The sequence below is a fragment of the Echiichthys vipera genome (assembly GCF_963691815.1).
Source record: "Echiichthys vipera genome assembly, chromosome: 6".
Classification (NCBI taxonomy): domain Eukaryota; kingdom Metazoa; phylum Chordata; class Actinopteri; order Perciformes; family Trachinidae; genus Echiichthys; species Echiichthys vipera.
The window spans coordinates 7,790,083-7,803,486 of NC_139831.1; the positions used below are offsets into that span (position 1 = coordinate 7,790,083).

The 13,404-nt window shown below is 39.4% G+C and overlaps 1 protein-coding gene across 2 annotated transcripts in view; it reads left to right on the forward strand.

Moving 5' to 3' along the window:
* mbnl3 (muscleblind-like splicing regulator 3) overlaps positions 1-10,550 on the forward strand; it is a 33,736-nt gene extending 23,186 nt beyond the window's left edge. Inside the window, exons 7-9 of one of the 2 annotated variants that reach the window (XM_083915564.1) lie at positions 3,082-3,176; positions 3,481-3,525; positions 4,436-10,550. In XM_083915564.1, coding sequence (XP_083771690.1) covers positions 3,082-3,176; positions 3,481-3,525; positions 4,436-4,438 — 143 coding nt within the window. In that variant the 3' untranslated portion in view covers positions 4,439-10,550. The remainder of the gene's footprint in view (positions 1-3,081; positions 3,177-3,480; positions 3,526-4,435) is intronic. The other variant, XM_083915565.1, reaches the window with a different exon arrangement.
* The last annotated feature ends 2,854 nt before the right edge of the window (positions 10,551-13,404 follow it).

Sequence of the window (13,404 nt, forward strand, 5' to 3'; positions counted from 1 at the left end):
ACACCTGTTTCTTTACCGCGTCTGTTTCTCCTTGTTGTCTTTTTGTTCTCCTCCTGCTGTCCTTCCTGTCTGCTCTCATCCATCTCTTGTTTTGTGTCTGAACATAATGTGACAGCCCGGGTTCTGTGCATGACGCCCTCAGGAGCAGTGGCATATCCAGGACATTTTCACTGGGGTGGCCACGGCCAAGCGAACCGGAATGAATGGCATGTGATTTGCATTATTAACCATTGCAGAGATGATTCATAATTGAATTACAAAAATCATGGTAGCATCCAACGTAATGCTTGTATTAAAGACAGGGTTAATACAACCTAGAACAGCCCTAACATGCAGTTACCATAGTAACTATTCACTATTTTCTAATCAACAGTCTCTGGTAAGCTTTGATTACTTTGATTGATTATTTGAATCAGTAACTATGTTCACGATAGGCTTTACATTTGATCTGTTCCCAGTTGAGTAAACCCCTTCAAATCACTTATTATTTAGCTTTGATACAATTTCTTTGAATTAAAGTAGAATTAGATTTTTTGCTTGCACATGGACAGCAAAGCTAATGCTAACTGCTGGTTGGTTTCCAGTCGAGCTAGCAAGACAGTAATTTGTAGTCCGTCTGCATTTAACTGCTTCTAAGTGCTGAATTAAGTTTTTACACACTCAGCAGGGAAGTGGACATAACTAAGACAATAAATGACAAGACCTCTCAGTGAATAAAGGTCTTTTCGCCGCTGCTTTGACCTGAGTCCTGAGGATGTTGGCGACAGGTTTGAGGATGCTGGCAACGGCGTGGGTGGAATGCCGCACCATTGTAGCGCCTGTCTCTTTAAGCCCTGAACATCCGAGCATTAACACAAAAACACTGAGGGGGTTGTCTTGTTTCACAGGGTGTGTGTTAGTAGGCACTCCAGACACCCAAATGTTTGCACAAGCACCGTAAAAGTGAGTTTTTCTTGATATGTCCCCTTTAAACCCTGAGGCCACGAAAGAAAAGATAATGTCTGGAAAACACAGGCTATTGTGTCAGCTTCTGAAGACCATATGGGCCATGAAGACATTCATCGTATGTGATCGTCATGTGTGTACACGTGTGCCTGAATGAAAACGCAGTTTAGTGAAGTGCCCAGCCTCGGCCTCAGGTCTCAATTGAGCCCAGTCTAGAGCAGTGTTTCCCAGTTTGTGTAATGATGATGACGATATTCACGAAACCGATTGAAAATGTCAGAACAAATTATAGTTTAATCAAAATGTGATCATTGCCAATGCAGCTCTTTTTTACAGCCACAGTTGTGTAGCTAATTTACTCAATGTACATGTTTACCTATTCAGTACATTTAGTGCAATACGTGTGAACGTAAACAGATGCCAGAGCAGTGAGCCGGCCTTTCATCTGTGTAGATGGTTATAAAGGGTTATCTGAAGACGTCCTGCCGTGTGTGTGTGTGTGTGTGTGTGCGTGTGCGTGTGCTTGTATTTGTGTGTGTGTGTGTGTGTGTGTGTGTGTGTGTGTGTCTTTGTAACCAATGCATGCTGATATTATGATAGTAATAGACTACGTTTGGAAATGAATTTCACTGTCGGTAAGAGTAGGGACCGGGGAGGCAGAAAAAAATGTGTCTGTTGCTTGTTGTTGTTCTAAGTCACAGTGACGTTCAGTTCTTGCTGCTCTTGGGAAAAGCAACTGCTGCACTTGTAGTCCAGCTATCTGATTTGTGTTTCACTTGGTCGTGTTAAGTACTCTCCTGTGATTTAGCATTGCACTTCCATTATGTTGGGGGACTCACAGGAGGTGGATTGAAATGAAAAAGGTAAAGATATCTTGACTTTTAGTGCCTTGTATGAGTTAAGCTCCAAACACATTCGATCCTACATTTCCCATAATGCAACTAAAAGCATCCTTTTACCTGCCTGGTACCTGGCATGTACTACACACTGCGTTCGTTGATACCATGCAGTATGAATAATCGATTTGTTTGGTAGCATGCTAGGCCAGGCTTAGCTGGTTTCCAGTTTTTCAGAAAGTAAAGACAGTTGTTACGACCGTCTTAGCGCTTTGCATTGCGCGACACAGTAGGAGAGGTAGACTGGTCCGATATAAGGCTGTAGGGCGGTATGGCTTAAAATTTTACTCCAGTGCATTTGGTAATCATAATAAATGTATATTCATGCTGAAAAACACTGTGGGGAGTTACACTGTAATGGAGGTAAACACAGCGAGTGGTTGGCGTTTGCCGCTGAGCTCTGGTGGCAGAAGGGCAGATTCATACCTGTGTACTTTCTTTACCTTTATATCGTCCCCCCATAGTTTGATGTGGCTTTGTTCTGGGTATTTTTGGCATACTGCATACTACATGCTTCGTTCTGGCCAAATTAGTACATATTGCTAGTAAAGTAGGCCGTTTTTAAGACACATACTGTGTATCTTTACTTTGAGTTTCCCTTAAATTCATCCCAAAATGAGACATTATCTCCGGTAAACCCCTTTTTTCCTACATGTTCTTGGATATTAATTAAATATGGTGGTAGAAAGCCGATCACAGAGTGTGAGACTATACAAATATTGGTGCTGTCTTTGTCTCCATTACATTATGAGTTGAATACAAAGTAAAAGCGGGATAAGAAAGCCAGTAAAAATGACGATACTATGATTATCAGCTCACAGAGGAAAGACAAACTACTGTCACATTAAAGCTATTTTTGAAAAATATATTTTTTTTAATGAATCATTTGCTCCCTCCATACACATGTCCTGTCCATTTGAATACAATACATCAGATACTCCGGTCTGATTAGATTGTATGACTGTGTATTGCCTTGTTTGTTTAACTACCATTTGTTGGAGAAACTGCATTTTTATTTTATTTCGTAGCTGGTTTGGCTAATTAGAAGTGTAACTTTCATTTGCATGTGTCTCGATATTTGTTCATCGTGGCAATATCACTTGACTTTTGAGCCGACACATTTTGCCATGGTAACCATATCATTCCTGTCCCCCCCCCCCCCCCCTCCTCCTCCTCCTCCTCCTCCTCCCCCGCCCACATCCTCGTCCCCTGTCTTTCGTCTGACTCGCCTGAATAAAAGTTCCCATGATGCACGGTGCCACCACCTCCACTGTTTCGTCGGCTTCGACCCCAGTCACCAATGTTCCTTTCGCTGAATCCGCCGCCTCGAATCAGGTTTGCTCTTTTTCGTTTCAGTTTTCTTTGCTTTTCTTTTTTTTTTAGCTCAGCAGGTCCTGAGTGCTGTTCGTGCAGAAGTCTTCTCCCATCAGCTCACGTGTATTATGTTCACATTTCATCTGTCTTCACTTTCCAGTCTGTTGGTGTTGTGGTGTGAGCAAATGATAGCAGTTAAGATAGGAAACTGTTTTCATGTAAATGTTGTCTGTCTCGGTCTTTTACGTAATCTACGGACACAGTATCTGACCTGGCATCGAGAGCAACCCTGCTATGCTTTAAATGCTTCTCCTTTTCTTTTCAGTGTCTTAATTTGACTTCTATGACATTGATTGGGACACATTTAATGGTAAAATTCTCTACACACTAATGGGGTTTAGCGGTTTTCCTGTGGCTGAGCATTAAAATAAAAGTATCTTTGCAACAGGGCTGGGCGATATGAAGACATATACATTTAAATCAATACAAAAATGTCTATTTTATCTTCATTTCTATTGCAATCTGTTATTTGGACGGTGCTTTACGTTATAATCCTTTCACATTATGTTTATTTTGCACTGAAGTTCTTAATAAATGAGAAAGTACTGTTCATTTGTCAAGTATTTACACATGATTATACAAAAATACACTTTATAATGTGCTTATTTCATGTAGATTATTTATTTATTTAATTAGCAGAAATACACTTTATACACTTTATAATGTGGTTATTTCATATGGATTATGTATTTATTTAATTAGCAGAAAACATGCTATATAGTGATATATATCTTTATTTAGATATGAAATGATCTATACCAGGATAAAAGATTTTGTCCATATCTCCCAGCCCTACTTTGCGATATATAAACACATGTATTCCCGATGTACAGTATGATATATTTATATGATATTTATTAACTTTAAGGAGTTGTTAACCACCAAACCAGTTTCAGTGCAACATGCATGTTTTGTAATGGAGAGTTTTACTTTCCCTTTATTGTATAAATGTTTTTTCTTGTGAAGAACTAAAATTTGGCTTTAAAAAAAAAAAAGAAATACAATGTAACAGCTGTTTAGCAGCTTTATTCGCACAACGATTGTAAGAATGCTAAATAGAAACTGTTCAAAATAGATAAATATATGCAAACACTGTCATGTTTTGCCTCACCTGTTAAAAGAAAAAGTGCTGCCTTAATATTATAAATATAATCTTAACCTTACTGATTTGAAGGTCGCTGTGAATTCGCTCCTCTCACCTCTGCCTTTCTCTCTTCCAGTAGACCCCTCCGAGCTCCTGACCCCCGACCCGGTGGAGCTCCAGTGCGTTCCCATGGAAACCCATTTCTGTCAAGTCCCCAAACTGCTGATGGCGGCTCCGGTGGCGCTAAACTCAGTAAGCCTTTCCCGAAACCCCAGTTAAAGTCCCTGAAACCTGCGTACTACCAGGGCGGTCATCTTTTCTGAATGCAGCAAACATGTGCCTCGCCTACAGTGCACACTGACACAGAGTGTGAAACTTCTTTTAAGATATTATGAATGAACGTGGGAAAGCTGCGACGGTTCACGCAATACAAGTCTGGACGTATTACTGTTGTTTCAGAGCAGCCATCCTGATGCATACTGAGACTCCATCAGGCTGAGCGATAGAGCTCCCTCCTTCTTACAGCCATACATGCCCACACCTTAAGAGTGCAGCACACACGCACACACACACGCACACACACACACATTTAAGACTACATGCCCTTTATGGGTTGGAGCCATCACATGAGGCGACCAAACACTTTTGACTGTTCCAAAGTCAGAAACTCTGAAAAGCTAATTCTGGAAATTGAGACCATACGAGCGGCAAACGGACCCGCCGCCGGTCTACAACCAGTGTTTTTGTCAAAACGAAAGAGTGTTTCATATCATATGTCATGTTTACGTTTCAAGACGGCTACAAATGTGACATTTGTGTTGTACCATGCATAACCATTCAGTTTGTTCTCGCGGCCTCACGTCGCCTGGTGAAACGCCAACGAGTTGTTGTCCATTTGTTCGTGCCTTTGATTTATCTGCTCGGCTGCAGAGGAGACTCGTGTTTCCCCCAAATCATTCAAAAACACTCGACAGCATATCCATGGAAAGATGTTATTTACAATTAAAGGCAATATCTGTTGTTACTGTTCCTATTGTAAGAAAATCGACTAATTACAGTGATCGCCACTTTAAATTTATGTTGTTTCATGAATGTTAAGAATGAATCGTTTTAAAGTCCCCCTGTTTCATAATCATCGGTATAATACTGACTGGATAATAGCAGAAAATTAGACTCTACTATTAATGCATTGCAAATTACAAATTGGCCGAGTGACATATAATTGGGATACAATTACAATCAGGGGCGGTGTTGAGACGTTTTTAAGAATGTGGCTCTTGATTTTTTTGAATTAAGAAACAAACTGCCTTAAAGCAGACAATGTTATTAAAACGGTTGAATTTGAGTGATGCAGGATGCTTCTTACGTGGCTGTGATGGGGGATTGTCTAATGACTGAAAAGGAAGTTCTGTCCGTCCCGTTTGCCTCCATGATGGGATCCAAACATGATGTAAAAGGAAGACAATCTACAGACACTTATAAGCCCCGAACCCAGATTTCAAAGGGACAAAATGATATTTCTGAGGGTCAGATCTTTTATAATTGGCACTTCGTAAACTTTTATTCCTGATGTCAGAGTTATTGCACGAGATGAGAGCTGGATTCGTTTCCTGATGTTGTGCCTACGGTCTGTGCGTGCCAAGCAGTGGTTGGCGTATGCAAGGAGCTGCCCCCCCCTGTTTAATGCAATACCTGAACAATTCCTCCAAATGAATGTCTCCCTCTTAAACTCAGAGATGCATTTTTAAAGAAGGCAGTTTGTTTGTCTAATTCTCCCCTTTCATGCGGCTTTTCGATTTGAACGCGTGGCACCAGATCTTTATGTTTCGTGGCTCTTCAGGGAGAAAGTTTAGAACTTGAAAATGTCCTGTCCGACTTTGTAACGTGTCGTCTTTTCTACTGATGTGTCCTTTATGTCAAGAGTAGTCAGACTCTGAATATTGCAGCCACCGCTGTTAGAACCAGAACTGAGTTATGGTGAAGTCAGGAAATGGAGGGATAAACCCCCTGTTGGGTGTCTGATGGTAGAAATAATGACAAACCAGTTGGATTTTGGGGTTTTCAAATGTCTGTAAGGAGTTGCTAAGGTGCGAAAAATTGAACGTAACGGCTCTGGAAACCGGGCTGAAATCACTTTTATCCAAATTCAAATGTGCCTCTTTGAAGTCTCCTCGAACCACCGCTGTCAATACACTGTAAGAACAGACCAGTGCTCAAAGATCGATGCGTCCTTCGGTATGTTATTCTAACAGTAAATCACATCTGTAGTAGTTTCTCCTCTGAGGCAGCTGTGCTGTCTTAGCGTCAATGTAAAGAAATAGATCAGTGAGTTGTGTGCATACTTAAGTGTGTTGAAAAAGACAATGAATCACAGTTTTGTTAGTTGTGAATGCTGCAGATATTACAGCATTTCCCACTCAACATTATTCATTTTAAATAATGTTATTGTGTCGTGAATGTATCTAATGCAAAAACTCTACACATGCCCTTCTAAAGGACAGGCATGTTGAAATGTAATGATTCACTATATATAGACTCTTTCTGAGGTCACATAGGTACCATGCTGATACTGTGTTAAGACATATTAAAGTATGTGTATTGTTATATAGATTTATATTTAATGTCAATGGATGGTATGACTTCTTTTAGAAATGTCTTTTACTCTCAGAAACAGTAAAGCAGAATTGTACTCGTTGACATACAAATGTACACCGTACATGTACATTACAGTACCGTTCCTTGCTAGTCAGTTGTTGTACCCCTCCCTTGAAAGTACCCAAAGTGCCCAAAATGCACCTATAGACAACGGTATAATCACAGGGAATTGAGAAAATCCGCATGCTATCCTTCTTTTTAGCTTTTTGTTAGTGAGGCCCGTATACAGGAGCAACAGTGTAGACAGATAACAGGTCCAATAGGAGTTGCTACTGGACGTGATCCCTCTTTGGCTTCCCACCCTTTAACACAACTGTGTTCAGTGACAGCACCTTGGAAGCACCGCTCCCTGGGATCGACCCCGGGTTTGGGTGGGTGTGCTACCTTGACTGTAACAACTGCCCATTAAGTTCACGTTGGGTGGGTGTAACAGTGTCCCGTAAAGGAACAGTGCACGTACTCGCTCTCTCTCCAAGTTAGATGAGGAGGTCGACGCCGCTCTCATGGTTGTGTGTTGAATATGAAGCTAGAACCTGCAGCCACTTAGCTTAGCATGAAGACTGGAAACAGGGGAAACGCTAGCCTGGAATTGTCTAAAAGTAAACTCACTAATTAACACATTTGTATTTTGTTTGTTTATATGTACAATATCTAACCGAGCTAGGCTAGCTTTTTCACCTTGTTTCCAGTCTTTATGCTATGCTAAGCTAAGCTAAGCTAGCGACTCCTTGTTCAACCTCCATATTTACAGCACAGCCTCGAAACTGATATAAATCTTCTCATCTAAGCCTCTAAAGGAAAGTGAATACGTGTATTTATTTAAATGTACTTTTTATCAACACGATGCATCAAACATTACGTAGTCATCATACATCTGAAGAAATGTAACTGTTGGTAGAGAACGTACTTCTCCTGTACTCTTGTTTCTCGGGTGTGTTGAGAAACTCACAGATTTTAAAGTTTTCTCTCCTACTCGATGAAATTGATGATTCGAATGTCCAGACAATGTCGTTTGTCTAAATCTTACAGCTTTTAACGACTAGCTTAGTCCAGCCAAGAAAACCCCTCCCTCTAGCCTTCGTCTCCTCCCCCCTTCACATCATTATGCCTTCACAAACTGGGGAAAAAACAAGAATACTTGATTAATAAATTGTGCCTCTTGAGGGCATTTGAGTTTTTAAGTACATTTAGACGTTTGTATTGATGCACAAAGGCGCGTTAGGGGAATTATACGTCGTGGCATGAGAAAAAATAGTTTTTACTTCTTTCCCTTTCTCTTTCTCTACTTGATTTCCTTTAGGCCTCGCTGTATTTTTCCCGTACAGTCATGAATCATAACTGGAATATGCAAAATGCTCTGATCATTGTGTCCAGTGACCAGATCCTTTAGCATGTTACTTCAGTCCTGAGCGAACTCCTGTCACAAACAAAGGGCCTTATTTCTCCATCACTGTACAAAGATGTGATAGCTGTATGAAAGTGACACGTGTTAATGGTAAGTTTTTTTTTTTTTTAACCGACATAAAAAACTCAAACGCATGGAAATAAAAAAAAAACATTTATACATAGTTGATAGTTTGTGTAGACCGACAAGAAGAAAAATATATGAAAATAATTTGTATACAATGATGGCGTCGTTGTTGATGGTAACAGTTGCTGTTGCTGTGGCAACAAAATGACAACATGGCTACCTTTCTATTACCCTAATTGTGATTTTTTTTCTTTTTGTCTCTCACATTAATTGAAATAACGTCACTAACTTATTCAAAAAGGGAATGTCTAATTAGTTTGTCTTGTTATTGCGACGTGGTTAAATATTTTGTATGGAAAACTTAAATCCTTGTTATATCCAAAGGTCCTTAGGGGAGATCAGGTGTTTATTTTGTTTTGTTTATTTGACCTTAATGTCCTTTTTTTGGTTTCTTGTACATGGTGTTTTTGAGAAATAAGAATGGACTTTTGAAGCAAACACCACATCTGTCAGGAAGGTAAAGGGGCTTTTGAACTAAGTGGAAGATCTCTCCCATCTTTTCTCTGTAAAATCAAACTGGTGAACGATCCTCGCTGTCCGCCTCCTGCAGACCGGAGCCCTCGCTCAGCTCTCTCCGCGCAGAGGCTGAGCGTTCACCGGTGAGTTCTGGTTCAGGTTTGGCCGAGAAGGTGGTGCAGAAGTCTCCTGCCCAGCTGTGCTGGGTGACGTGGATCCTTGCTGAGGTGTATCTGAATGTGTGATGTTCACCTTGTTTGCACTTATGTACATAACTATGTCAAAAAAACTCAAAATTTATTTTGAATAAATATAGATAAAAGAGTTGATTAAAAATCAAATCAATGTATTGTTAATGATATGTCTATCATTTTATTACAGTATGAAAAGATTGCTCTGAGGAATCTTTTGTTTGTTTGTTTGTTTGTTTGTTTGCTAGAGCTCTGTTTTTTGCCAAGCATGACATTGCCTAGCTCTAAACCTTAGTTTGCTTTAAAAAGGCTTTTTCCCCAGTTCATTTACTGTAATGTGTGACCCTGACATCAAACAAGAGAGGTGGATTAGAATAAACAGTCAGTCTGGAACATATAATAATAACCTTAAACACCCATCATGAATACGTGGATGCAGGTGCATCCTTTCTCCGGTAATGCACCAAAACAAAGCACAGAGTAGCTCCACCTGCAGGCTGAAGAGCAACAAGGAAGAAAAGAGGAGCAGGTATAAGAGTCAGACTGTAGAGGGGGTGTGAGGTGTGTTCACAGGGTTTTTAATTTGCTTTGTTTTTGTCATTTTGTGAAATGGGTTATTCTCTGCTCCCTTGTTGTCATTATCCAAAACAACAATAAATCTGAATTCTCCTCAGGATTTGAGTCAAAAATTGCAAACAACCCGGTTTTCCGATGTTATTCCTGCAGCAGAGGCAGCAGCAGCATCCTTACACAACTCTGTTCCTCCAGATTTGGACATGTGATGCCCTTCAATTGCTATTAAAGCCAGCGATTTTGTTGCCATGGCACTCGTCCTAGTGGTGGATTGACTGAGTCATCCTGGTGAATCAGTTCTCAGCCCTCTGGCTCCACATGTGGAGTGGACTTAACGCACTGTGGGTTTCCAGTCACACACACATGAATCAGACTGTGATTTTGTTTTGGAAATGGATTCACTGTTGTCTTTATTTTATAACTATTCAGTTGTAATTGTGCCTTTATCATGCAAAATGTAGTTTATTTTACATTTAAATTGATTTATGACTTGAGCGTGTGTGTAAAACGTATCCCTTTATTTAACATCCCTTGTTGGTGAGTCATTATTAAATTGGGTACAATCGCAGACTGAATGGCAACCCGTGGGAGAGGATGAGGGCCAAAGACTGTTCAGGACTAAGCCATATGAGAAACTCTCTCTGACACTCTAGGACAGACTTGAACGCGACTGCCGTGTCGAAGTCATCTATCGTTTCACTCTGTTTTCTGCTCGTGGTGCTTGTATGTGCTGCTGTGCTACATGCCAATTTATTTCGCAGTGTATAGCTATTAAGAGTAAGTTACTGTGCCTCTGATGAGTTCTGCCATTTCTGTTTGACCTTTAATAAAACACATAACTGTGATCCCCCGTTTGTTGTTCTTTATCTGTTTGTGTCACATTCAAAGAGACATGGTGAGCTTCTTCCTGTGTTTCACGGTTATATTAATATGACTAAAGGTTATATTGAACACAGTATATTGAAATATTGCATAAGAAACTACACTTCCACTGAGTTACAGCAAACGTCTTGATGATTGGGAAGATGTGAATGAAAGAAAAGTAGGCCAACACACCTTCTAGGCCCTTCCAGTCTACTATGTTTAGCTTATAATCTTTGAAAAATTGCATTTTAGACCAAATCAATCAACTTGTTTTTGACAAAATCATTTTGGAAGTACCTGTTTAAGCATCATGTGCTCATTTGTGTCATAGATACAAGAGAAACATGGAGAGAAAGAGAGAGGATTGGTCGTCCAACATATTATTAGCAAAGATAAATCGGCCTATTTGTAAAATTAAGAAACATTTAATTCAACACAACAATGATGAAAGGCCTACTGGTCTTTATGTATTTGTATTTATCTCATCTCATCTAATCTTCACTCTCTTATCCGGGGTCGGGTCGCGGGGGCAGCAGCTTTAGCAGGGGACCCCAAACTTCCCTTTCCCGGGCCACATTAACCATCTCTAACTGGGGGATCCTGAGGCGTTCCCAGGCCAGTGTGGAGATATAATCTCTCCACCTGGTCCTGGGTCTTCCCAGAGGCCTCCTCCCAGCTGGACGTGCCTGGAACACCTCCTATATTAAATTGGGCCTAGCAGCTAGGGCGGCATCAAGCCTGTACACACAGCTTTTTACAGTGCATACTATACTAAGATATTACCACGATCATTATTAACATATTCATATATTTATACATCATATGTTAATGTTAAACATACATTATGAAAGCACATTGAATCTTTCAGCTCAATGTATCTGTGCTTGTCTACCTTAGTGCCTAAAAGCCAGTAAGCCTATCATTAAGGTTGTAAATGTATTTATTATTTTCTCACAAATGTATCTCTGCTAATAATATGTTGATTTCATTTTAATGTGTATTTTTGAAGAAACAAAAGCGTCAGGGTTATTATCGCCTCCTGCAGTGACTCCAAAGACCCCCTTTTGAAGGTCTTTGCTGAAGAGAAAAGAGAAAGGCTTTTATTCTGAAAACCGTCCCAGGGGAAGACTTCAGCGGAAACCAGACTGTTGGTTTCAGGAAATCAAGTGGTGGAAAAAAGGAAAAATAACTTTTTGCATGAGGTAAAATTAAACGTGATGTTATGAGTCGTGTTTCGCAGCACCTGCACATTATTTTCCAGTATTTTTTGGTGCATTTCTGCAGAGAAAAGAGTTCGATTTAATAATTATTTTACAAAATAATTCAAATAAGTGCTATCAAATTATATTGAGCTCCCCAGGGCAACTCAATTGTTTGGAAGGATATAGGTTATTATTATTATTATGATTATGATTATTATTAGTAGTAGTATGTTGTTTTTATTGTTTTGTTAATATATGGAGGACTAAACATGACTTAAGTCTCAATAAATTCATGAATCAATAAATGAATAAATTAACCTCATTAACATGTGGACACAGAAATAAAATAATGTAGGTAAACAAAACTTTTAAAAATAAATATAAAGAATTTATTTATTTACCTTATATAATTTGATCAACCCTCCACACCTATGGAGGACTAAACATGATTTATGTCTCAATTATGACGACATAAATGCATGAATAAATAAATAAATGCAACAATAAATGGGACTTCCTACCTCATTAACATATGGACACAGAAAAACAGAAATAAATGAATGTAGGTGAACAAAAATGTAGAAATGTATAATATAATAAATGTAAAGCATTTATTTATTTAAAGAATGCATTCATTTATTCTTTCATTTATTTATTTGTTTATACATTTATCCATGCATTTATTTATTATTAATTTAGTTATTTATTTAAACATGTATTCATGCAGTTGCTATTAATTTATTTATGTATTTATTTCTATATTCATTCACACATTTATTGATGCTCTTATTCATTTATTGAGACTTAAAGGTTGAATATGTAGAATGAGCAGAACACCGCCATCGAGTGACAACAAAATATAATTCCAGCAGTCGGGTTGCCAGGTTTGTCAGAGTGTTTCAGGCAATCAGCCTTCGCCATGTCAAGCGTAACGACTAATTCCGACTAATCAATTCATTTTACAACAGTATTTAACGTTGGCAAGTCTTCAACTGGAAGTCTGGAGACAGACCCGGCCCAGTAGCCTCCAGGAGACTAGAGTCTGTTTGAGACTGTTTGAACCCGTCCCCACCTTAAAAACAAGTACTAGAGGCGTTTGACTGACAGTTACTGTTAGCCGTTACAGCTAAGTAAACATGAAAGTTAGCTCACCGATCAAGGAGAAACGAGGCCATTTTGGCTTTTTAATGCCGTTGAACTCCTTTATTTCAGTCCATGGAGTGAATGCTTGGCCTATGGTTTTTGTGCCAGACTACAGTAGCTGCACCAAACAACAGACAACCCTGGCAACCCACAATGCCCAATGCTATTGGCTGGTAAAGTCATTGTTAGACCCGTTAAAATATATATATATTAATTCAGACTAAATATACATTTTATGGAAAGCAATAGTTCATTCTGTACCCCTCAAAACGCCCCTTGTGTGTATAATTTTTTTTAGAAATATATCCTACTACTGTGCCGGTGAAACAGTGGTTAGAGCAGTCGCCACATGTAAAGAGGCAGCGGCCGCAGGTTCGACTCCCTCTCCCCCTCACCCCATTTCTGTCCTATCCAATAAAAGGCTTGAAAAGCTACCTAAAAACAATATTTAAAGAAATATAAATATAGTTTTTAATAAAAACTCTACATA